General features: G+C 36.5%; 1 protein-coding gene across 1 annotated transcript; it reads left to right on the top strand.

The window, feature by feature from the left end:
* The first annotated feature begins 13,063 nt into the window (after nucleotides 1-13,063).
* LOC140226356 (uncharacterized) lies at nucleotides 13,064-14,100 on the top strand. The gene has a single exon (XM_072306841.1). It carries the CDS (start codon nucleotides 13,090-13,092, stop codon nucleotides 14,098-14,100), a length of 1,011 nt encoding a protein of 336 aa, XP_072162942.1. The 5' UTR covers nucleotides 13,064-13,089.
* The last annotated feature ends 11,653 nt before the right edge of the window (nucleotides 14,101-25,753 follow it).

The raw sequence follows: 25,753 nt of genomic DNA, 5'->3' as shown, positions 1-25,753 counted from the left end.
TATATATATATTTAAATTTGGATTTAAGTGGATATTCAACTATTTATACAATCGCTCATGATGTGTGACGAAATGAAGCTTTTGCTGAAAAGGAGGATCTAATATAGGTAATATGCATGGATTTGTCGAAAGCAGTCGACACCATCGATCAGGAAATATTGATTTATAAACCTAATTTGGTTTCATGTACCAGGTCAAGTTCTGCTCTAGTCCACAAATTATTTGCAAAAGCGTCAACAATATTATGTTATTTTTTCCAGTCTTTGTTTTCATTTGTCACTATATTTCAAGAAAGAAAATGCAGGAATATAACAAACCAAAGAAAGGACAGATAGATTGGTGTAATATTTATGTTTATGATCAAATTGGTTCTAAATCAAGACATTACATATGTATTTGTGGCGTGCAGTGACAAAGGGCGGATAGATTGGTGGATTGTGCATTTTTGAACAAGCGCATAACAACAAAACAAAATTTAGTTCAGCAGAGTTAGAGAGAGAGGGGGGAGGGGGGAGGGAGAGGGATGGAGGGATTTGAGTATAATACATACACCAGCAGAGCTTGTATGGGATGAATTTTCTTCCAGTGACTTGTGTGCACTTCATCCGTACTCTATACGGCTCACGCGGGCAAATATTTTCCTATAGACACGTGTGTTAAAATTCAAAATTCAAAATGTTTGTAACATAGCTAGGAGGAAGGAGGTGTCTCATCACAATTCTTCACTAACCTGAAAAGTTGATATATACCCTTTAATTTGTCAAATTTCAAAGGGGAGTTTTTCAGCTCAAACTCTGTCAAAGGGTTGGAAAAACCAGATTATGTTCTTTCCACTCAAACAAACAAACAAACAAACAAACAAACACAAAAAGCTATTCCGTGTTACATCGCCATATGCCGACACCATGTTAACGCAGTTTGCGATACATTCAAAAAAAAAAAATAAATAAAATGACTTGCACATCTCCATTCCCAAACCAATGTGTGTGTGTTAAACTTCATGAGCATTGCTAAAAAACTTGAGAAGATTTGCAAAGCACCGATTTCATATAGCGAGCGGTGGACTTATCGGCTTTTGCAACAAAATGAGAAGTGGACTTTTCAATGTGTTTTTGTCGCAAAACACATTGAAGAGTCCACAATTTCAATTTTCCCCTTTGTGTAGATTTCAAAAAAATAAACTTTCTATTGCGTAGGTAACCGACATCTTATGATCTCTGCGTCATTGGGGTTCTATGCAAAAAAAAAAAAAAGAAAAAAAAAACCGAAAAAAAAAATCAAGATTTAAAAGAATTGAACAAAATGGACTTATTGGGTTTTGCGAATACTATATAATATCTACCTGGATTGGATTCCTTGCTAAATAGTGAAAGCTTTTGACTACACTGGCATGCAGATTTCTACACAGCAGAAGGCTACGCACATATATGCCCCCACCCCCGGCCTGCCGTAAACCTAGATACGTACACATGTAATCGACGATGTCTTGCACGCGTCGGTCCTTGTGAATAGAATATACTCCCAATGATGATATGCATATCACAATGACATACTGGTAGGTTTGAGACGTATCTGGCTGGTTTTATGTTCGAAGGTGCTATCAATTTTCTTGTAAAAAAAAAAAAAATCTACTAGTTATATAACCTGTCCAAGGGTCCTTTCACTTCGGGTGGTCATTATGATTTAACTGTCTGAGAGGGTGGCAGGCATTGATCACAATCTTGGTAAAGAATCTTATTTCCATTCAGATCAACTCTCAAGTCAATGAGAAACGTGTACCTCTAGGAGAAGGGTAAGTTCAAAGAACTGATTTCTATCATTTTTACCGGTATATCTTATTTCCGTTGATCTGTGTTATAATAATGATACGTTCCTTTGTTTGTTCTGTCGATCGCTCCATTTTCTTTGTAGCAACAGTTTGAAAAACATCTGGCTGCTTGCGGATTATGATGGTATATTTTATGAGACATATTATGCGAACCTGCATCACAAAACCAACAAAAAGTCGCCAGACCTGGATTTCTAGTCAAGAGCACTTAATCTGAAAGGGCAGACTAAGGTTTAAAACGATGTATAAATCAATTCAAATGGACTCTCCTAACCGATTTAAGTATTGAAAAGAAAGCACACACTCTCGAAAAGTGTGAACTGAGAAAAGAGGCTCTGATGTACAGGTTCTATTCAAGCGCTTAATCTTTACCAAGCCGTGGTAGCTGTGCAATGGAAGGGAAAATCGCATGATGTAAACCAATGAAGGGATTATCATATGTGCTGAAATTGAGCATGCTTCATTGATACATTATATAGCTGATTTACGCCAACTTTTAAACCAGTAGCGGGATTTTTTTTTATTCAAAAGCTATTGGAATTGAAAGTAAAGAGTATGGATATAGTTTTTACGAAATGAAAAGAGGACTCTATAAGAAACACTTAATCACACTATTCTACCAAAACGTGTTTGAAAAAAAAAAAAAAAAAAACTGCTACAAACACAAGAAAATATGAAAAACTCAAGATTGGCTGAATTGATCCATTTCCCTACTATCAGTCTTGACACAAAATTAATGCGAGCGAGTTTTTGTTGGTTTTGTGATGCACGGTCACAGAATACAGTCCATGGTCCTTCGGGGATACCTTGCAGAAAAATTAGTGTGTTTTTTTTTTCCCTCTGATCTTTACGCTACATGTACAAGAAAATGAGGGGTGAATTGAATGACAATTATTATTCCTTGCAAGTGCATAAGATTTACAACAAAACGATGAGATGAAGCAAAATGTTTTATACTTAGCACGAAGTGTATGCCTTTGATTTGTATATTATGGAGCACTCAAAAATGGAGGTAGGCCTACAAATTTCTATAATTTCATTCTCCTTTGACTTTCTTTTTTATGCCTCCGCCACGAAGTGGTGCCGGAGGCATTATGTTTTCGGGCTGTCCGTCCGTCCGTACGTACGTCCGTACGTCCGTACGTCCGTACGTCCGTCCGCTTTCGTTTACGTGATATTAAACTTGAGTAATATTTACTGGAATTTTACCAAACTTGGTCCAAGTATGAAGTATGATGGGACAACGATTTGATAAGATTTTGGGTGAAATCGGCTTAAGGTCAAAGGTCAAGGTCAAATCATGAAATTGTATCCGTTTACGCGATAACTCAAGACTGTATGGAGCAAATTTCACCAAACTTTGTTGGAGGATGATGTATGATGGGAGAATTACTTGATTAGTTTTTCAGTGAAATCGGACAGAGGTCAAAGGTCAAAGATCAAGGTCAAATCCTAAAATTTATCTGTTTATGTGATAACTCAAAACTGGATGAAGCAGCTTTCACCAAACTTGGTCCAAGGATGATGTATGATGGGACAATTAGTTGAGTAGATTCTAGTGACATTGACAAGAGGTCAAAGGTTAAAAGGTCAAGGTCAAATGCTAAAAATGTTGCTATTTCCCCCATACATATGCAATGCCCGCAGTTATTTTCTTGAAACTTAGTGTAGACATGTACTACTGCGTAAGGATTCTCCAGAGAGAGTTTCATGTCAAAAGGTCAAAGGTCAAAAGGTCAAGGTCTTTTCTCGCAAATGCTTCAATGTATCTTCATGGAACATGGTACATATGCATGTACTGACTGGCAGGGATTATCTAGGGAATTTAGGGGTCATGGGTCAATAGTCAGGGGTTTAAAGGTCAAGGTCAACTCCTCAAAATGTTACTACTGTATTTCCCTCATACATGTATACTAGTATATGCAATGATTGCATTATTAGTTTTAAAAGTGTTTAATATATGTACATGTATTACTTGATGGAGATTCTCTTGGAAATTTCCAGCCAGAAGGTCAAAGGTCAAAGGTTAAGGGTCAAAGGTCAGGTTTAAATGAAAAAAAAATATTTTGTACTGTAATTACACTCTTTCTTCATACCTTGAAAATTATACTCAATGCATAAACTTATAATAAGGTCGGTCAGAAGTCAAGTAAAAATTTTCAATTCCCAAAATATGTGTACCTGCACTTTTTAATAGACAATTATAGCAAACCCAGTTCGTGGAAAGTGAACATTCAAGATATTTCTGAGAAACCTGTTATTTCGATATTTTGCCAGTTATGTGAAACTGTCATCACACATTGTCAAGACATTGTACTATACACCTATTGGGAGAATCATGCATTATGGCGGAGGCATCAGTCGCCGTAGCGACATTTCTAGTTTCTCATGATTCATCTAAAAAAAAAGTGTGGGAACGAATAATGTTGTTGAGCAAAATGAACACTTTGTGTTCATCTTTTTTTAAAACTGCTTTCTTTTAAGACCTTTAGTTGTTCTTGGATTTGTCTATTTTGTTTTTACCAAGAAATCTGTATGAACATCACGAAAGCGAGTTTTATAGTCTGAGATATCCTGTTGCATTCTTGACGTTATGTTTTCTTCCTGTTTTTTTTTTCTACTTGTTTGTAGATGTCATCAGAAGAATTTACATTGAAGACGAAAATGTGGTCATTGCTAGAATTATGCCTCGTACTTCTTACGTGGAATATTCAAGGTAAGAAACAGAATATGCACGTCTCTAGGCATATAATAATAATAGCAATACTTAAAATAACAATAATAATGAAAACAATGATAATAACATATTCTCTTCCAATTTCAGTTCAATTCCTTATTGCAGCATTCAATGTTATGACAACATTAATCCTACATTATATTTTCGGTTTATTCAATTTTATGACCTCTAATTGACTCTAATGAGCACCTTTTGATCTAAAATTCGAAAAACAAGCACCATTTCGCTATTCGTTCATTCAATTTAGAACGAGACTTTAGCGAGAAGATAAGAGCATTCGTGGACTAGCTACGTCCACGAATGCTCTTATCTTCTCCCATCCCTCTCTCTCTCTCTCTATATATATATATATATATGTATATACATTGTATGTATATATATATATATATATGTTTGTATATATGTATATATATATATATATATATATATATATATATATATGAAGAGTTTGTTTGCAAAAACCAATAAGTCCATTTTTGAAGATTTTGAAGTACGGTTCCTGTCATAAAGTACAAAATAATACCTTTAAAATGATATATTGGTCACTACTAAGGTGCATTTTTTTGCAGTTATGGTCAAAAGAAGCAAACACTTTCTTATTATTCTCTTTATTTTTCTTGAACTTTAATCGCAAATATCTCCATTTGGCAAATCTGGACTTATCGGTTTTTGGAAACAATATATATATATCTTTATGTGCCACGTCACAGTACACGTCCGACACAGTCGACGACGTGCCAACTTCGCATATTCTGCTCAAACGTACAAACCCTCCCAAACCGATCGATAAATCGCCACATGCTGCTGTACAATGAAAGCGATTCTCTCGCTTTCGTTCCTTTCACATAAATACATAATAGCTTGTATTTTATGTTGTGATTGACTATTAGTCAATCACAACGTAAATGCAAGCTATATGTGAAAGGAACGAAAGCGAGAGAATAACAAGTAATGTTCCTAACTGGATTTGCATGTAAAGCCTAAGTTTCTGTCACTACTTTATGTGCAAATTAATGTCTTTACAGTAATTTAGCTACTAGTCATTTGAAAGAAAACAAATCATAGATTTGTCATACAAGTCACATGAAAGCAAAGTTCGGCATTTTCTCTACAATTTTCTTCACTAAATGTCCAGCTTAACATAAAATAATATATGGAAGTAACATAGATTTGAAAAACAGAATGTTTTCTCAAAGCATGACAACGTTGATGTGTCAGAATGTGGCACACAGTGGGTGTCCACCATGGCACACAAATATAATATGTGTGTATATATATATGTGACCCTGCACCTCAAAACAAACAAAAAGTCGCCAGACATGAATTTTTAGTTAAGACCATATTCTGAAAGAGCAGACTTTAAGCTTTAAAATGATGTATAACTCAAATCAAATGGACTCTCCTAACCTATCTAAATATTGGAAAGAAAGCACAAACTTAGGAAAAGTGTGAACTGAGAAAAGAGGCTCTGAAGTACAGTGTCTATTCAAGCGCTTAATCTTTACCAAACCGTGCTGGCTGTGCAATGAATGAGACAAAAAACAGGAAGTAAACCACCAGAGTAACAACAATGAAGGGATTATTAGATTAAACTGAAATTAAGCATGCCTCATTAACACATTCTGTCCATAATTAATGCCAACTTTCAAAGCAGTAGCCCTATCCTTTCAAAAGTTATTAGAGTTGAAAGTAAAGAGTGTGGACAAGGTTTTTCAGAAATGAAAAAGGGATTCTAAAGGCACACCTAAACACACTATTCTACCAAAAATGTTCGAGATAAACTGCTATAAAAAATACACTTTCCTGCTCGTTTTATGATACCAAATTTTAGCATAATGTAAAAGAAGACCCGCTCTTTCAGAAAATATGAAAAAGTCAAGTTCGGCTAGGTTGACCCATTTCACTTATTTTCAGTCCTCACGCAAAATCAGTGTGTGCGACTTTATGTTCGTTTTGAGGTGCACAGTCACATATATATATATATATATATATATATATATATGAAGAGTTTGTTTGCAAAAACCGATAAGTCCATATTTGTCAAATGGAGATATTTGCGATTAAAGGTCAAGAAAAATAAAGAGAATAATAAGAAAATAATTTTTGCTTCTTTTGACCATAACTTCAAAAAAAGATATGTGTAGTGACCAATGTAGCATTTAAAAGGTATTATTTTGTACTTTATAACAGAGACCATACTTCAAAATCTTCAAAAATGGACTTATCGGTTTTTGCAAACAAACTCATCACTGATACATGTATATATATATATATATATATATATATATAATAGATATATATATGTGCAGGTGTTTATCAATGCCCTTACAATTTTTGTTTTAAATGAAGTGACTAATGTTGAATAATCACAGAGCGTGAGAGAGACAGAGAGAGAGGGGGGGGGGGGAAGAACCAGGGAATAAGAAAAATAAAGAGATGGATGGTGGGAAAAAGAAGTATAGAATTACAAATTTTCAGTCCCTTCTTCTTCTTCTGCTTCTTCTTCTTCTTGTGTGTTAAGCCCTATATGTGTTGTTATGGTGCAGTTTTCACGCACACAAATTTACGTATGTGTAACGTATAATCACCTTAGAGCAAGAATTACTGCATTAAATCATATAAGATATTTATAAACCCGTAGTCATGAAGTTGTATTCCCTTTTCTTCTAGTGGTTTTTAGCATGCCCGGAGATACTGTGTTCATTGTCGACCGCGGGAAGAATTCCATTTACAAAGCCACAACCGAAGACGGGGTAGTGCTGACAGACCTCCCGTACTCAAGAGTCCCCGGGGATTTCGTCAGCCCCTCGTTGGTATCCTACGATCGGGAGAACAGCATCATCTGGAGCAACGGGTCGAGCCTCTCTGCCTCGTCACTGAGTGGTGACTCTTCGAGGATTTTGGCGAACAACTTCAGTAAGTGGTGAATCATGACGAGCAGGTTGACAAGTGTGTGTGTGTGTGTGTGCAAGTGTGTGTTTGTGTGTGCTTGTGTGCGTGGCGTGTATGTCTGTCTGTCTGCGTGTATGCCTGTCATAAATTACATGAAGAGTTTCAACGTAAAACGAGTTAGGTCTATTCGCATTTTTTTTTTCTGATTGGAGATTTTGCGATCTATTTGTAAATGTAGCATGCCAAGAAAAGGAGGAATGATTATGATATATATAATACAATCATAATCTCATGATTATTCCTCGTTATGCAACATGTAACAAGTCATCGAAAATGTTTTATTTTGATGTATTCGATAATAGACATTATATACTTTTCAGTACCCTTTAGAATTGTATGCTGTTTAACATTTCGTTGGGTGGATTTCTAAATACCTCGCAAAACGTTACAGGCTGAAGCCTCTCCTCAACCAATACTATACTAGCTATGCCTGAAAAAAAAAAAGAAAACTGAGTATTCTAACTTGGGCTGGGTTCGAACTCAACACAGATCCGTTGCGTATTTACGTCAATGTATAGCAGGGTAGTGTGTCAACCAGTTGCAATAAAATGATGATGACGTTAAAAAGATACTGATGCTCAAATAAGTGTAAAAGCCATTTTTTTTTTTTAATGCAAAGCAATTTCAGCAATTCAGACCATGGTTTATTGTTGTTGTTGGTACTTAAGAAAAGTACATCGATCCATTGCAAGTGTTGTGCCGAAAAATATACTTCAATCAATTTTCTTTTTCGTTATTTCCCCTTACAGCAACCTCGACTATGGCAAGTGATATACCTGAACGCATGGTCTACTGGTTCGATTCAACGAATCTACTTTTTAGGTCTATTAGCTTCGATGGAGAGGCTAGTAGCTTGTCATGGGGGACCACTGGCGACGCCTACGCTCTAAACGTTGATGCAGCTAAAGAGTGAGAGACTAAGAATAACACACATAATAAACCCTTTATCCTTCAACCTCCATTTTGCTACAAGGAAGATGAGACATTAGACTTACGTCCTTCAGAAGGCATGAAAAATGATATAACTTTTAACATAATGCAGGTAATAAGTTGAAGGAGTATTCTATGAGCTCTTTAACTTTTAGGAGTTAAATGTTGTGTGAGTGTATTTGGTTCACGTGTTTCGTATCAATGAGCAAAAGTTTAACTGTGACATAACAGATTACGGTATTTAACATAACAGATTACGATGACGTGTGTTGTACCATAGTCTCATTTTCCCCCTTTTTTGTTCTTGTTCTTTTTTTTTTCTTTTTCTTCTTTTTTCCCCTTCCTAAGTTAATTTCATGTCAGTTGACATTGGTTTCTTTGACTTTGTGTACGTATTTTTTGAGGGTCCCATACCCTACAAGCTTTGCTTTTTAAGTGGGACACTCCATTTCCATTCTTATCTTTGTATTAGGTATATACCTTAGAAACGAAATTCTGTTGTTACTCGTGACCACCTCTTGTACGTTTTCCTTGAAATTGTTATAAATTTGTTCTGTAAATGTATTGTATATACATATTTTTTTCTGTTTATTCAATGGAAATGGAAATAAAATTGAATTGAATTGAATCATATATATATATATATATATATATATATACTATACATTCTACTAACATCCATAATTGTTCAGCAGATTGTTTTATTTTCCTCAAACCTACCTTTGTACGTTGATAAATAATGTGCCAGCAATGGCATTTATTAGATAGAGTTGCAACAGCCTTCTTTACTTTGAACCAATGTTTGAGGTCGCCTCTAAAAATAGTTTAAGCATATGCCTCATGGATAGGAGGAAATCAATGTATTACTCTTAAAAAGATGAGGCCCACATAATGACAGAGACACGACGATGCACAAGTACATAAATCATTGCCCAAAGATGAATGACAAAAGACGATATCCAAACAATTGAAGTGGACATGACTGGACGCCAGTCTGACCTTTCGATTTATGAAGAACTATATTGTTTTTGTTTTGTTTTTTTCTTTCATTTGATGATTATACCATGCCACTTTCACTTGTCGGATTATGCGGAACGGAAGTTTCCGGCAGAGTACATTTTCACACAGTTTCCCCAAAACAGCTCAAAAATTGCATGTCTGTACATATTTAAATAACAGAGTGTTCCCAGGAGACTGACTACTGGTTAAAATAAAGTCAACCATGCTTTAAGTTTTTCTCGCATAAGTCCAATAAACGCCCCAGTCACAGGTCTCGTTAAATTCGCTGCTCTTTATATCTTATTGTTATAATCCTGCACGAGTCGATTCTTCTTTAGGTTGAAGCTATTTCTTCAGTCCCCCAAAATAGATTCGACCTGGGCAAGGTTGACTATATTAATGTCTGATCGAACTTACTCTCTTCAGCCGCATTAGTCCCCGAAAATAGGGGGAGGAATTGACCTCTTGAACCCTCATCGTCATCTTTAATACTACGTTTTGAAATATGTAGGATGAAATTGTAGGCCCTTTTACGTGAAAAAAAAAATCAATGCTGAAAAAAAAAATATCGTCCGCCTAATTTTAAACTTTTAGGTATATAGAGTAAAAAAAAAAAAAAAAAGATTTCAGTTCTGTGCGATGAATGATCCTGTGTACACACTTTCGCCTATGTAGCTACATGTGGTGGTCTGCGGATTTTCAAATCATGCGGGCCAGACTGGACGGTAGTGAGCAAACAGCGATTGTCAGCGATTCTCTAACTATCGTCACTACACTTTATTACGACAAAACAGGTATATAGTTGTCCTCCTCAATCTCTCTCTCTCTCTCTCTTCCCCTGCACTTTTTGTACAAATGGTAGCATATGCGACTTAAAATGAAAACAAAGTTTTGGTAAGGGTTTGAAAACCCGTCTGGCACCATTTCGTTATTTGCTTGCAATAGCTTATCTACCAAGAAACTTACCTGGCTGACGCGATTTGCCGGGACAAGGAGTTGTTTTGGAGTATTTCGAGATAGAAAATAAGAGTTGGTATACCGACTTTTATGCCTTTGTCAATAAAACAAAGGAAATAATAGGAAAAACATTTCAGGGCCAGAAGTACTTCACAAAGTACTTCAGCAAATTTTGCCGAGATACAGTTATTTCATACACTAATTGAAATTGTACCAGAAAAATACGCAAAATCTGACTGACATGGCTGTCAGTTTTTGGTTGGCCAAGCAGCAATATCAAATACAGCTAGCTTATATATCAAAATGTTTGCCAGAAGGTTTTAGGAAAAGTCACCAAGTACCAGTTTGCTGTACAATGTCATATCTCAAATACAGATGATCGCTTGTACTGGGTGAATCTGGGATCAGTCGGGGTGCAATCTCCCCCACTTCTTGAAAGTAGCTCTTCGGACGGAAGTAATCGCTCGGTACTCTTCGAGGAAGCATCGTGGCTCGGGGGCAACGTCAGAACCATCGCTGTGTATGATGGCGTCCTTTACTACTTGGATGCGCGTTCTGGGGGTGGGTTTGGAGCTGTGAATCTCACTACCGGGGACAAGTCCTTGGTATCACAGCTACGAGACACGGACGGGAACACGATTCCATTAACTACCGATCTTACGGACATCAGGGTGATTCCAGCGATGCCCCCCTCACGTAGGTCTACCCATTTTCTGTACATGTTTAGAGTCTTCGTTGACTTCTTAGAGAATCCAAGCAGATTTATCTTTTCCTTATCCTATTTTTGTACAAAGTTCGCATAAATACTAGACTTGTATAGATTGATGGGTGGTCGGATTACTGATGTATACACAAGTATGCCTAATTCCACAAAACAGCACATCGTTAATTAACTGTTTGTTTATAATACTTTGATTTTACAGATGTAGATACAAAGGCTACTTCGGAATACTATCTGCCAAACATGGGTAGTTCTGCCATAATTTTTGTAAACAAGAACAAAAAGGGACGTCATTTTTGCAGGATGTATGATGTACCTATACATACGTCTGTCTGTCTGTATGTATGTATGTAGGAGTATATTCGTGTATTGTCTGTGCCGCAAAAGTTGCGGTATATGTAGTTGTTTGTTTGTTTGTTTAATTGTCCATCTGAAATGATGTCTTGGTAGGGTCTATATTCAGTTGCACTTACTATCTACTATGGGACCAGTTGGATGTGAGGCGGGATCACTTCACCGGGTTCGTATGCACGCACCTCTTCGAAATTAATGAATGAAGCAGATTTTTCTTTCTTTCCTTTTAATGTGCGTGGACGAGTTTTGACTCTCTAACATTCTGGACATATATAAATGAAGAGTTTGTTTATATATATACTCCTAGATGGGTCATTTGGAAGACATTTCCATTTGTTTTATATGCAAATTTATTATTACATGTTCAATGGCAGTTTACGCAATGGAGACACGAAAATTGTCTCCTTAATGACTAGTTGTCTCCCTAATGAAGACACTTCCCCTAATATGTCTCCCTAAGGTGCCAACTAGGGATATATATATATACATACATATATATATATATATATATATATATATATATATATATATATACATTGTCTCATTTGATACTTGTGAACCACGAGGTGACAGTGTTGATTCCAAAATCATAAACTTGCTAAAATGGTGCGTAAGGTATGTTTTTTTTTTTTTTTTTTTTTTTGCCCCCCTCCCCCCCCCCCCCCCCCCGTCGATGTAAAATACCTGTAATTTGCAATATCATTCCAGGGGGCCGCGGAACTTTTTTTTTTTTTCATTGTGTGTGTGTGTGTGTGTGTGTGTGTGTTGGGGGGGGGGGCGGGCTGTGGCACGTGGTGTTAAGTCCCCCCCCCCCCCCCCCCCGCGCTTAGACGGGAAGAATCTAAGGGCGGAAACATTATGGAAAACTTTAGCCACATTTGTTTCATTTGGTGAGGCAGTGCGATCTGTGTGCACTCGCCGACAGCCTACTCGTGAATGCACCCAGGTGTGCATTGTGCAGAGAGCCTGGGTTAGTCCAAACCACAGAACTCTTACAAGAGTTCTGTGGTCCAAACAGTCAAATGGGGTAATCAGTGCGAACGGAGGGACACGTAATTTTCCACCTCCCTGCTTTGAGCTTATTATTACATGTATATTCCAAAATACACATCATCATCAGGCCAGAGCGAGTCAACCCAGCACGAGCTGCTGCTTGTCCGCAGATGAACGTGACACAACAATCCCTTCGTAACAATGGCAGAGTCCATATTATGCATGTCGTGTACAAAGATGACAAGCAAGTACGCTGAGAGACAATTTCACGAAGCTCAATTACATGAAAATTTAGGGGTAATCATGTAGAAATGCACACCATGCACACCTACCATTTCCTTCCTTAAATTTGTTAATGAAAACTTCTTGTAGGTATCAGAAATGTCAAGATGGACCATATCTGACGGTTTCATGAAATTTCATACTCAATTACAAAAGAAAAGTAGCTAATTTTGACTCAAGTACGCCGAATAATAGAGGGCGCTATGGACTGAGACGCACGCGGCAATTTCGTTTGTCTCGCAAAAGTAACAAAATTTCACCAAATTGGGACGTCTACTTCATTTTTTCGGGTCTCACATTCTAACAAAACGACAAAGTTAGAAACATCGCCTGAGGATGGACCAACAAAAATCTGCTCGGCCGCAACGGTTAGCCGCTACAAAGGCAAAAAACTATGGTCCTTCTGTGAGAAAACCCGCAACCCAGGTACGTGCAAACAGCCCGTCAAGTCCGAACCCGAAGGTCACTAACCCTGCGCCCATGACTCCGGCCGCTTCCCAGCGAGAGTCGTTGGAAGGCCAAACAGCCAGCGATGCGGAATCTGTTGAACTGGTGCCTGATGACGTCACAAATATGGCTGTCGCATCCACGACGGTAACCAACCCAACGCACCCAGATCGAGGCACCACTATGCCCGCCGATAAGGAAGCACTGGCCTCTGCACCTCCCAATGTGCAAACCCCTGGAAGCTTGGACGCATATTTCAAGGAAGCTACCAGCGGATTCAATAAAATGATCCAAGACGCTGTCGACAAGTTCCTTGGGAAGTTGAGCGATCTTGAGGCCAACATTGAAGCTTCTATCCAATTTGAGAGCAAACGGGTCGATGATCTCGAAGTCAAACAAAAGGAAATGGAAGGTAGAATGAAAAGAATGGAAAAAGAAATAGCCGAACTCCGCTCCGAAGTATTGAAGAACAAAGCGGAAACAAACAAAACCGAAAGAATATCTAGGAGGAATAACATCCGCATCGTGGGAATCCCTGAAACACCAAATGACCAGAGGGAAGACTGCGCCCACATCGTCGAAGACATCCTGCGGTCCAAATTCAAGATGACCACAAAGGTGGAGCGAGCTCATCGTGATGGTCGCAAGGTGGAAGGTCGTCCCAGGCACATCTTGATAAAGTTTCTCTCATACAGAGAAAAAGTAGATGTCATCCGTCGTGCCAGGGAAATCCTAAAGGACGAGCGATATTTCATGATCGACGACTTGACGCAGACTGACCTGGAAGAAAAACAGAAATGGAAGAAACAAGTCCAAGAAATGTACAGCAAAGGTACCAAGTTGAGATTCTATGCCGGAAAATGGCGCCAAACCGGAGGCGCTCCCTTTAATTTCGAGTGAGTAGTCATCTCCTATATACATTTCTTATAACTTCAACTGAAGTTTTGTGTACCCTACAGAGAAGATCAGTAACATTGGCCCAGTTGTACATGATTATGATATGATAGATACCTATTGTCCTGCATGAGCAACTCAGAAATTATATTTTAGGTATATCTATTGCACTCAAAAATTCAATGATGTTGGTTTAATTAAAATGTGCGTATTGGTTTTTCATTAGGTATACCTATTGCGCTCAAAAATTCAATGATGTTGGTTTGGTTAAAATATGCGCACCGGTTTCCTTATAAAAACACACCGGTTTTGCACGATTACAAATATTCCGGTTTTTCATTACACTAAATTGAAGTGGTAGAAGTAAATGAATCCAAAGTTTACTAGAATTGTTGTCAACGTACTGTGCCAAAATTAAGATACTAAAGTGAAATGGTAGAAGACAATGAATCCAAAATTTACTAGAATTGCTGTCAACTTGCAGTGCCAAATGTATATCAAGATACTGTATTTTTCTTTTTTTTTTCTCCTTTTGTTCAGGATGGCATCTGCAAATGGGTACCATCCGAACTGAATGCAATATCAGCCGAGTATTATATTTTTCTTTACTTATGCAATGAACCGGCTGCACAGTGTATTACAGCAGGTGTGACTTGCTCAAATTTGGTTTGTGTCTTGAACCAGCTGCACAGTGTAATTCAACCCTTCAGCAGTTAACGTACGCAAGCTACATTTCACTATCATTAATGAAACACGCTTAAGCATGACTATTCAGTTTGTATAGTTGCCCAGGGTGAATTATACAGTCGGATCTTTTTGTTCAGTATGGCATCTGCAAATGGGTGCCATCTGAACTGAATTCAGTATCAGCCGAGTATCACATTTTTCTCCACTCACGCAATGAATCGGCTGCACAGTGTATTACAGCAGGTGTAACTTGCTCAAATTTGGTGTGTCTTGGTTACTAGTGTTGCCCCTGGCAACCTTGTTCTTATCCGAAATCATGTAAAGAGTTCCTCAGTGTTAGTCTTGTTGGCGCATAGGGATTGGGTGATGTTTTGCTCTCCAACTGTGGGAGAGGAGAAATCCGTATTGAATGAATGATAAAAAACCCGGTTTACTTATAGATGTTCCTGGTAAACAAGTCCATTACTGGTTTCCTCCAAATGGATTCCTTAAGTATAGGTTTCTTTTTAGGCTGTAGGAGTTCTACCTGGCCGACATGACGGTTGTCAAGTCACTTCATTGTGATTAGAGTCTGCACGATGTCATGATCCATCCCAACCAAATCTAAATGTATGAAGTGATAAATACATATGTATACACATATATATTTCAATCAATTGGTAGCTCAATTCAGAACCTTAACAGCCGATGTTTTGAAAATAGAGCTATTAGTATGCTCCCAAATTACCCAACCTTTTAGCAGTCAACGTACGCAAGCCATATACACACTTCATTATCATTAATGCAAAACGCTTAAGCATTTTATGCAGATTGTTTAGTCAACTAGGGTGAATTGTCCAGTCTGTTTTTTTTTTTTTTTCTATTCAGAATGGCATCTACAAAGGGTGCCATCTGAACTGAATACAGTATCAGCCGAGTGTTATATTCTTCTCCACTCATGCAGTGCACCGGCTGTCTGTACAATGTATTTATAATATGTTAACCTGTATTTTGTTGGAATTTGGTGTGTGCTTTGTTCGCTATAGAGTTTTCCTTGGCAACCGTGTACTTGCACCATATAGTGATGGTTGGCGGTCCCAGGGTGTTGGTCTTCTTGGGGCATAGGGATGGGGTGATCTTTTGCTCCGTAGTTATGGAACAGGAGAAATCCGTATAAATGATAAAAACGGTTTATTCATAGATGTTCCTTGTGAACAAGCCCGTTGCTGGTTCTTTCCAAATTGATTCCTCGGGCAAGGATTCCCTTACGCTGTAGCTGCCTGAGATCTGTACCCTGCAGGCATGATGGTTGTCAGATCAATTTATTGTAATCTAGAGCCTGGGATTAGGATTCATTGTAGTCAAATTTATGGTTATATCATAGTGTATGTGATAAATATATTGATATGATTGCCGGAATTTTATTGCGATTAGATCCAGCACGGGATATGGTCCGTGACAACCAAATCCACGCCTACCGCATTATCCATGTGAGAGATATTTGTTATGATTCTCAATATTCATCAAACCCACCTGCAATTACAGTTTTTTTTTTGTTGTTGTTGATAAATACCCTTATGATATAATGATAGTAAGTTATATCCTTTTGTTGAGATTTAGTTTTTTTTTTCTGATTAATTGACATCAGCCAAATGTTATATTTTTCTCCACTCACGCAGTGGACAGGCTGCACAGTGTATTATAATACAATTGGTGTGACAATAGGCCCTACATAATTCTGTTAACCTGCATTTCGTTCGAATTTGGCGTGTGCCTTGCGCTTTAGAGTTGCCCTTGGCAACCGTGTACTTGCCCTATGTAGTAACTATTGGCGGTCCCAGCGTGTGGATCTTGTTGGGGCATACTAGGGACGGGGTGATCTTTTGCCCTGCAGCTATGGGAGAAGAGAAATCCGTAAAATAATAAATGATAAAAATGGTTTATTTATAGATATCCCTTGTGTTCAAGCCCATTGCTGGTTCTCTCCAAATTGATTCCTCGGGTATGGGCTCCCCTAGACTGTAGCTGTTTGAGATCTGTACCCGGCAGGCATGATGATTGTCAGGTCACTTTTTGTAATCAAGAGCCTGCACAGGGTAATGGTTTATTGCAACCAAATCTGTGTTCATACCATAATTTATGTGATAAATACGCTGTTATGATTTTCGGTATTTTATTGTGATTTGAGTCTGCAAGGGGTTATGGTCCATGCAACCTAATCCACGTACACATTACAATACATGCGAGTTGTTATGATTTTAAATATTTACTAAACCTACCTGCAATCAATGTTTTGTTGTTGTTGTTGATAAATACCCTTTATGATGTAATAATAACAAATAAAATATGAGTTTTGGGATTTTTTTTTTCTCTTTCTCTTCTGGTCGAAATATTTTTCTGATTAATTGGCATTCTCAGTCAAAACTCCAACAACTGATGTTTTTTAAAATTAGAGGTATGCTCCCAAATTACTCATTTTTTTAGCAGTAAACGTATGCAAGTTACATTCCATTATCATTAATGCAACACGCTTAAGCATTTGATGCAGGTTGTGTATGGTTACCCAGGGTGAATTGTACAGTCTCCTCTTTATTGTTCAGGATGGCATCTGCAACGGGTGCCATCTGAACTGCATACAGCATCAGCCGAATGCTATATTCTTCTCCACTTACGCATTGGACCGGCTGTGCAGTGTATTACAATTCAGTAGGCCCTATGTTAACCCTCATCTTGTTCGAATTTGGCGTGTGCCTTGCGCTTTAGAGTTGCCCCTGGCAACCGTGTACTTGCCCAGCGTGTGGATCTTGTTGGGGCATACTAGGGACGGGGTCATCGTTTGCGCTGCAGCTATGGGAGAAGAGAAATCCGTAAAATATTGAATGACAAAAATGGTTTATTTATAGATATTCCTTGTGTTCAAGCCCATTGCTGGTTCTCTCCAAATTGATTCCTCGGGCATGGGCTCCCTTAGACTGGGAGTAGCTGTTTGAGATCTGTACCCGGCAGGCATGATGATTGTCAGGTCACTTTTTGTAATCAAGAGCCTGCACAGGGTAATGGTTTATTGTAACCAAATATGTGTTCATACCATAATTTATGTGATAAATACGCTGTTATGATTTTCGGTATTTTATTGTGATTTGAGTCTGCAAGGGGTTATGGTCCATGCAACCAAATCCACGTTCACATCACAATACATGCGAGTTGTTATGATTCTAAATATTTACTAAACCTACCTGCAATCAATGTTTTGTTGTTGTTGTTGATAAATACCTTCATGATGTAATAATAATAAATAAAAAATGAGTTTGGGATTTTTTTTTTTCTCTCTCTCTTTTGGTCGATATATTTTTTCTGATTAATTAGCATTCTCAGTCAGAACTCCATCAACTGATGTTTTTTTTTTTTTTTTTTTTTTTTTTTTTTTTTTTTTTTTTTAAATGAGAGGTATGCTCCCAAATTACTCAAATTTATTTATTAGTAAACGTATGCAAGTTACATTTCATTATCATTAATGCAACACGCTTAAGCATTTGATGCAGGTAGTGTATGGTTACCCAGGGTGAATTGTACAGTCTGTTCCTTTTTTTTTTCTTTCTTTTTTTTTTTTTTTTTTTTTTTTTTTTGTTCAGGATGGCATCTACAAACGGGTGCCATCTGAACTGCATACAGTAACAGCCGAATGTTATACTCTTCTCCACTCACGCAGTGGACCGGCCGTATATACAGTGTATTACAGTACAATGATTATGTTAACCTGTCTCTTGTTCGAATTCGATGTGTGCCTTGCGCTTTGCAACTGTTACTTGTCCTATATAATACAATGGCGGTCCCAGCGTGTGGATCTTGTTTTGGCATAGGGATGAGGAGATCTATTGCTTTGCAGCTGTGGGAGAGGAGAAATCTGTATAAGAATGAATGATAAACCCGGTTTATTCGTAGACATTCCTTGTTTTCAAGCCCATTGCTGGTTCTCTCCCCAGTTCTCTCCAAATGGATTCCTCGGGCATGGGCTCCTTTAGACTGTAGCTGTTTGAGATCTGTACCCGGCAGGCATGATGGTTGTCAGGTCACTTTATTGTAATCTAGAGCCTGCACGGGGTAAGGGTTCGTTGTAACCAAATCTATGTTTGTATCATAATCCATGTGATAAATATGTTGTTATGATTTTCGGCATTTTATTGCGTTTAGAGCCTGCACGGGGTTATGATCCATCGCAACTAAATCCACGTCTATGCCATAACCTATGCAATTTTTTTTTTCAATATTGACTAAAACTGACTGCAATTAATACTTTGTTGTTGTTGTTGATATATACCCTTTACGATAACGACAATAAGTTAATAAAATGTGTTTGGGTGTTTTTTTTTTCTCTCTCACTCTCTCTTGGTCGAAATATTTTTCTGATTAATTGGCATACCAATTCAGAACTCAATCAGCTGATGTTTTGAATTTCAAGGTATGCTCCCAAATTACTCAACCTTTTAGCAGTCAACGTACACAAGCTAAATTTCATTATCAATATTGAAACACGCTTAAGCATCTTATACAGGTTGTGTAGTTATCCAGGGTGAATTGTTGAGTTTGTTCTTCTTGTTCAGGGTGGCATCTGCCAACGGGTGCCGACAGTATCAGCCGAGTATTGTATTCTTCTCCACTCACGCAGTGGACCGGCTGCACAGTTTAATACAATTTATTACAACATACTATGTCAATTTGTAACTTGTTCGAATTTGGTGTGTGCTTTGTTCGCTATAGAGTTGCCCTTGGCAACCGTGTACTTGCCCTACATGTTCTTTTTGTCCAGGATGGCATCTGCCAACGGGTGCCATCAGAACTGACAGTATCAGCCGAGTATTGTATTCTTCTCCACTCACGCAGTGGACCGGCTGCACAGTTTAATACAGTTCATTACAATTTATGTCAACTTGTAACTTGCTCGAATTTGGTGTGTGCCTTGTTCGCTACAGAGTTGCCCTTGGCAACCATGTATTTGCCCTATATAATATACTGGCCGTCGGCGGTCCCAGCGTGTTGGTCTTTTTGGGGCATAGGGATGGGTGATCTTTTGCGCTGCAGTTATGGGAGAGGAGGAATCCGTATAGAATTAATGATAAAAACGGTTATTTTTTTTTCTCATTTCTTGTAAAATTGATTCTTCGGGTAAGGATTTCCTTCCTAGAGTTGCCCTTGGCAACCTAGTATTTGCCCTATATAGTGGCGGTTGGCGGTCCCTATGAGACTTGAGATGTCTTCTCTTCTGTCATAACACAATACGTATTACATACATGTGTTCCTTCTATTGATCGGATAAAGAACAATTACCGCAGTTTTATTATAACTTATTTTGAATATTAGTATTCATGCTTATGACAAACTGTTCTCTTTATGTTTGTGCCTACTTAGATCGTATTAATGTTATGTATAGGACGATCCTATTTTCCTTTGTAGACAATGTTATATTAAGAGACAACGATAAAATGTGTAACTGCAATATTGCAACAATCTCCACAGTCAAATTGTTCTCTACTGCCCTCTACAGGTGCCCTCGTGGACTGGAGCAACAGACAACACGCTCACCCTTTAATACGCAATTCTATAGACACAGCATTCAATTCAATTAATGATGATGACTTTTTTGATTTGGCAGGACCTTCTTTTGAACAAAACGAATCAAATATCAATCAAAATGACAATTTTTTTGATAATTATGTTTCTGACAGTTTTAATTCATCGCCGCAAGAATTAGATTATGATTTTGACACAGAGAACCAATTGCAAAGTCCGTCTTCTGAATATCTTACTCAATCCCAATTTACCAATGTTGTCAAGGAATATGATAGTACTACTTTTTCTCTTTTACATTTTAATATTAGAAGTATTAATAAGCATTTTGAAGAATTGAGGTTATTTTTAAATAGTCCCATCATGCATAATATCTCGGCGGTAGGTTTAACCGAAACCTGGCTCTCTCATGACTCCAGTCTTCCCTTCGCTCTCGACGGGTACGATTTAGTGGTTAATAACAGACAAAATAGGGTAGGTGGAGGCGTTGCCATATATGTTAAACAAAATTATGATTATGTAGTCCGCGATGAGTTCACCAGTATGACTGATTTTTTTGAGTCTTTATTTATTGAAATCACAGTTCCAGGCAGCAAAAATATAATCATAGGTGTAGTAATGCATGATAGACCACCAAACGCGAATACTAAATCATTTTTAGATTATTTTTCGGATCTGGTTAAAAACCCACTTTTTATCAATAAAAATTGTTTTATAATGGGTGATTTCAATATAGATTTACTAAAACAGAACAATATGTCGCAAGATTTTTTGGAAATATTTTTGTCTGCCTCTTTTTTACCCTTAATATCTAAACCCACACGTATAGTTAATGAATCTGTTTCTTTAATTGATAACATTTTTTGTAACATTCTTCCTCCTCCTGATTCTTTTGTAGTACTCTCAGATATCACCGATCATTTCCCCATCTCGACTGGTTTTTCTTTAAATGAAACAGTTAATAATAAAAACAACAATATATTTAAACGAAGAATTACTCATGAAAGTATAGCTAGGCTAGGTGCTAGCTTAGACACCGCAGACTGGTCCTGTATCTTTGATACAGATGATGTTAATTTGTCTTATGAATATTTTATGAAGATTTTTATCCAACATTTGGACATTTGTATTCCAAAACGTAGAGAAAAATCAGCTAATTACAAAAAAATACCCAGGCTCCCATGGATTTCAAAATCACTCCTGCGTTCAATAAATAGAAAGAATAATTTATATTACAGATTTAAAATGAAACGTACTGAGCAATCAAAGTTGAAATACACTAGTTACAAAAATACTTTGACGAAAATTATACGAATAGAAAAGAAAAAATATTATACTAATCAGTTACAATTTTACAGGCATGATATGCAAAATACATGGAAAGTTTTAAAGCAAGCAATGAATATATCAAATGTTAAGTCAAATATTACAAAAATTAGATTTGATGGTGAAATTGTTGAAGATTCTCAACAAATTTGTGATATTTTGAATAACCATTTTTCTTCAATTGGGGAAAGCCTGGCAAGTAATATTCCTCCCTCCACAAAACATTTTTCCGAATTTTTGGGTCCCCCAAATTCTAGTTCAATATTTTTTAATCCAACATACACTCAGGAGATAATTAATATTGTCTCTGATTTCAGTTCCAAAAAAAGTGCTGGACACGATGACATCAGCAATTTTCTTTTAAAGGGGGTAATATCGTCAATTGCGGATCCCTTAGCTCATATATTTAATCTATCCCTTTTTAATGGCACCTTCCCCGAAAGTATGAAAATAGCAAAAGTCATCCCCTTGTTTAAAAAAGGTGACAAATTAGATGTAAATAATTACCGACCAATTTCTTTGTTAAGTGCATTGTCAAAAATTCTTGAAAAAATTATTTATAAAAGAACTATTAATTTCTTTAAATTTAATAATATATTTACGAATTCTCAGTTTGGATTTAGGGAGAAACATAGCACCACACATGCATTATTGAGTTTTATAGAAAAAGTGGCACATGCTATCGATAAATCTTCTCATTTGATAGGTTTGTTCCTGGACTTCTCCAAGGCCTTCGACACCATCAATCATGATATTTTACTTAACAAATTACACCATTATGGAGTGCGTGGGAAGGCCTTGGAGTGGTTCAGGAGCTACCTCATGAACAGGAAACAATATGTTTCTTTAAATGGTTGTAATTCACAAATATTAAATATTAAATGTGGGGTGCCACAGGGAAGTTTATTAGGTCCACTGTTGTTTACTGTTTACATAAATGATTTTTGTAGATCATCAGATGTTCTTTCTTTTATTCTTTTTGCAGACGACTCAAATCTATTTTTTTTCACACAATAATCTTTTTACCCTTGTTAATACAATAAATTTAGAATTAGAAAATGTTGCCCAGTGGATAAAAGCAAATAAGTTATCTCTTAATCTTCAAAAAACTAAATATATGCTTTTTAGCAATTCTACTGAGGCATTACCTGTTGATATTGTTTTAGATGGTACTCCACTCGAAAATGTTTCCCATATAAAATTTCTTGGAGTAACAGTTGACAATAAGCTGTCCTGGAAATTTCATATTGACAGTATATGTAAAATTATTTCACGTAATATTGGTATAATTAATAAGCTTAAGTTTTGTTTTCCTTTGTCGTCCCTGCTCGTATTATATTCATCCTTAATATTGCCATATTTAAGTTACGGTATTCTCGCGTGGGGAAATACATATAAAACATTCTTAGATAAATTACTTTTATTGCAAAAGAAATCACTCCGTGTTATATGTCATACTGCATTTTTGTCCCATACTGACCCACTATTTTATGAGCATAAAATATTGAAAATTAATGATTTGTATTTGTTTAATCTAGGACAATTTATGTATAATTATAATAAAAATAATCTCCCAAATATATTTGAAACAATGTTTCAAAGAAATCAATCCATTCATAATTATCCAACACGGCGATCAAATGATTTCCATTTGCCATTTATGAGAACTTTGTTGGCTCAAAACACATTTATTTACGACGGGCCAAAGTACTGGAATTCACTTCCCAGTAACATTACTACAGCTCAATCTCTGAATTCCTTTAAGAATAAATTAAAATCATTTTTATTGAAACTTTATAACATCCAACAGAGTTAGTTTCCCTTTATCATCTCAGTCAAGTCATCATTCTTTTTTACATAAGTCCTTCTATTAAACTATGTCCCTGTTTGTGTTCTAATTATAACGATGTGTTTTTTTTTTTCTCCTGCATTCTTACCAACATAACTACGTATAAAAAATGTTTTGCATTACATTCAATCCAGCTTGTATTTTATCACTTATTTTACATTATGAAATCCAGATTGCTTGCGTCCACGATGGCACATGCTGTAGTTCCCTCTTTTTTCTCCCTTTTTTTCTCTTTTTTTCCTCTTTTGCTTTCCTTTCCTTTTCTCTCTTTTTCCTCTTCCCAATCATTTTGATGTCAGTTGACATCGGTTCGTTTATTGTGTTTTATATTGATGTTTTGTGTTTTTTTCTGAGGGTCCCATATCGTACAAGCTTTGCTTCTTAGTGGGACCCTCCACTTCCATCCTCATCCTTAGTTGACTTGTATTATACGCTTTATGTATTTAACAAAGATGTAATCACATCTACTTTTCATTTTCATAATTTTCTTATGTACCTTTTCAAATTTTGTTCTATATCACAAATATCCCGTGTATATGCAATGTAAATAAATTTCTTTGTTCATTTTGATGGAGGTGAAAGTAAAGTTGAAAGTTGAAAGTTGAAAGTTGATCGACGGCTGTGTCAGCGTAGCATGATGGATGATCGATTATGTGGAAGAGCGATATAACGATGATAATCGATCGTTGTAGTCTGTGATACAGCCGCTTGTTTGGTGTTTAACCACAATAATTACGTCGGCTCGACAGTAAAATGTGGAAGAAAGAAAGTGATCTTGATGCGTCTGTTTTTTTATCGTTTTAGTTAATTTTCTCCTGCGTGTGACTGTGTATCTGTCAACATTGTTTGCTGACTAAATGATGGACAGATAATATGTGTACAAAATGTCAGTAAAAGATATATGAAAAAAATGGGAATTGTCCATCATGAATATTGCACAATAAAATGGATATTTACTACAAAACAAAAGCAAATACTGGGGGTGCAGTTTTTGTATACATAATACAAAAAAAAAAATGTAATGGAAAAAGTAAATACTATCATAAAGACAATTACTTTCTAGTATAAGTTGAACCTATCAATTAAAAACAAATTACTATTTCAATTTCAATATTCTGTTTCTTTTTAGGTAAATGAGCACTTTATGAGAAGTCCACAATATTAACGTAAATACATGATTGTATAACATAACATGCACTTTTCATAATACTATTCTCATTAATTTATTATTTAAATTAGGCCTATAAATTATGTAGATTACTAGAAACAAATCCCCTTTGAATTCAACTTCCTTCTCATCTTCTTTTCTCTCTTTCTCTGTCCCTCCTAATACCGTAATAAATAGCCTAACCATTTTATTCCCTTCATTACTATTCAAATTAAGTTATTATCAACTTTTGTCATGATAAAATTAATACTTGCCACAATATTTAAAGAAAGGATCGATGTCTAAATCCTGGTATCAATGATATGTACCTGTATCAATAATTTGAATAGTGATAATCATGATAGTGGCAATGAAAACAGAGAGCTATCACTATAGCTCACTTGAGCCTTCGACTCAGGTGAGCTAACAGTGAAAAAAAAATACGAAAAAGAAAGTAGGGGCTACACATGAAGTTTAGTGAAGAAAAGAATATTCAGTGTTTAGTTTAATGTACTTTTATAGTACAGTTACTTTAAAAGAGTAGACCTTGCAATAAGCAGCTTAAATATATATATACATGTAGCTATAATGGGGGAACCATTCTCGACTAGCACTTGTGCTAACTTTTGGTTTCCCCTTTAACAACATTATCTTCTGTTTTTCTTTTCTTTTTTTTTCAGAACCTTTGTCTATGCGTATTTCTGCATTACATACTTATTCATACTCTTTGCCTTTTCAGTGATAAATGTATCACAACGAAACTAAATCTATTACACCACATGTATTCTAATGTAAGATAAATATAAGTATGTCAAATATATGCTTGCATAGCTGTAAGAACCTTATACAAAATCATTGTATTCTCATAAAAACTTTTCATGTTATTGTATCTTACCCTATGGAATTTCATGTTATCATGTTATTATATTCACATGTATGTTGTTATAAACTCAACTCAACTGAACTCATTACACGTATTGCACGAGTCAAGTTCGATATTGTTAGTAAGCGGCTAATTAGAGACTACCTACCAGAATCGATTATAATCGTTGACATCGTTCTCGCGAAATCGGTGCACTATACTTACATCGGAGACTATGTTCGCG

The sequence above is a fragment of the Diadema setosum genome, chromosome 3, assembly GCF_964275005.1.
Source record: "Diadema setosum chromosome 3, eeDiaSeto1, whole genome shotgun sequence".
Taxonomy (NCBI): domain Eukaryota; kingdom Metazoa; phylum Echinodermata; class Echinoidea; order Diadematoida; family Diadematidae; genus Diadema; species Diadema setosum.
Note: the sequence above shows the minus strand (reverse complement) of the source record. Positions and strands in the feature narration are given on the sequence as shown.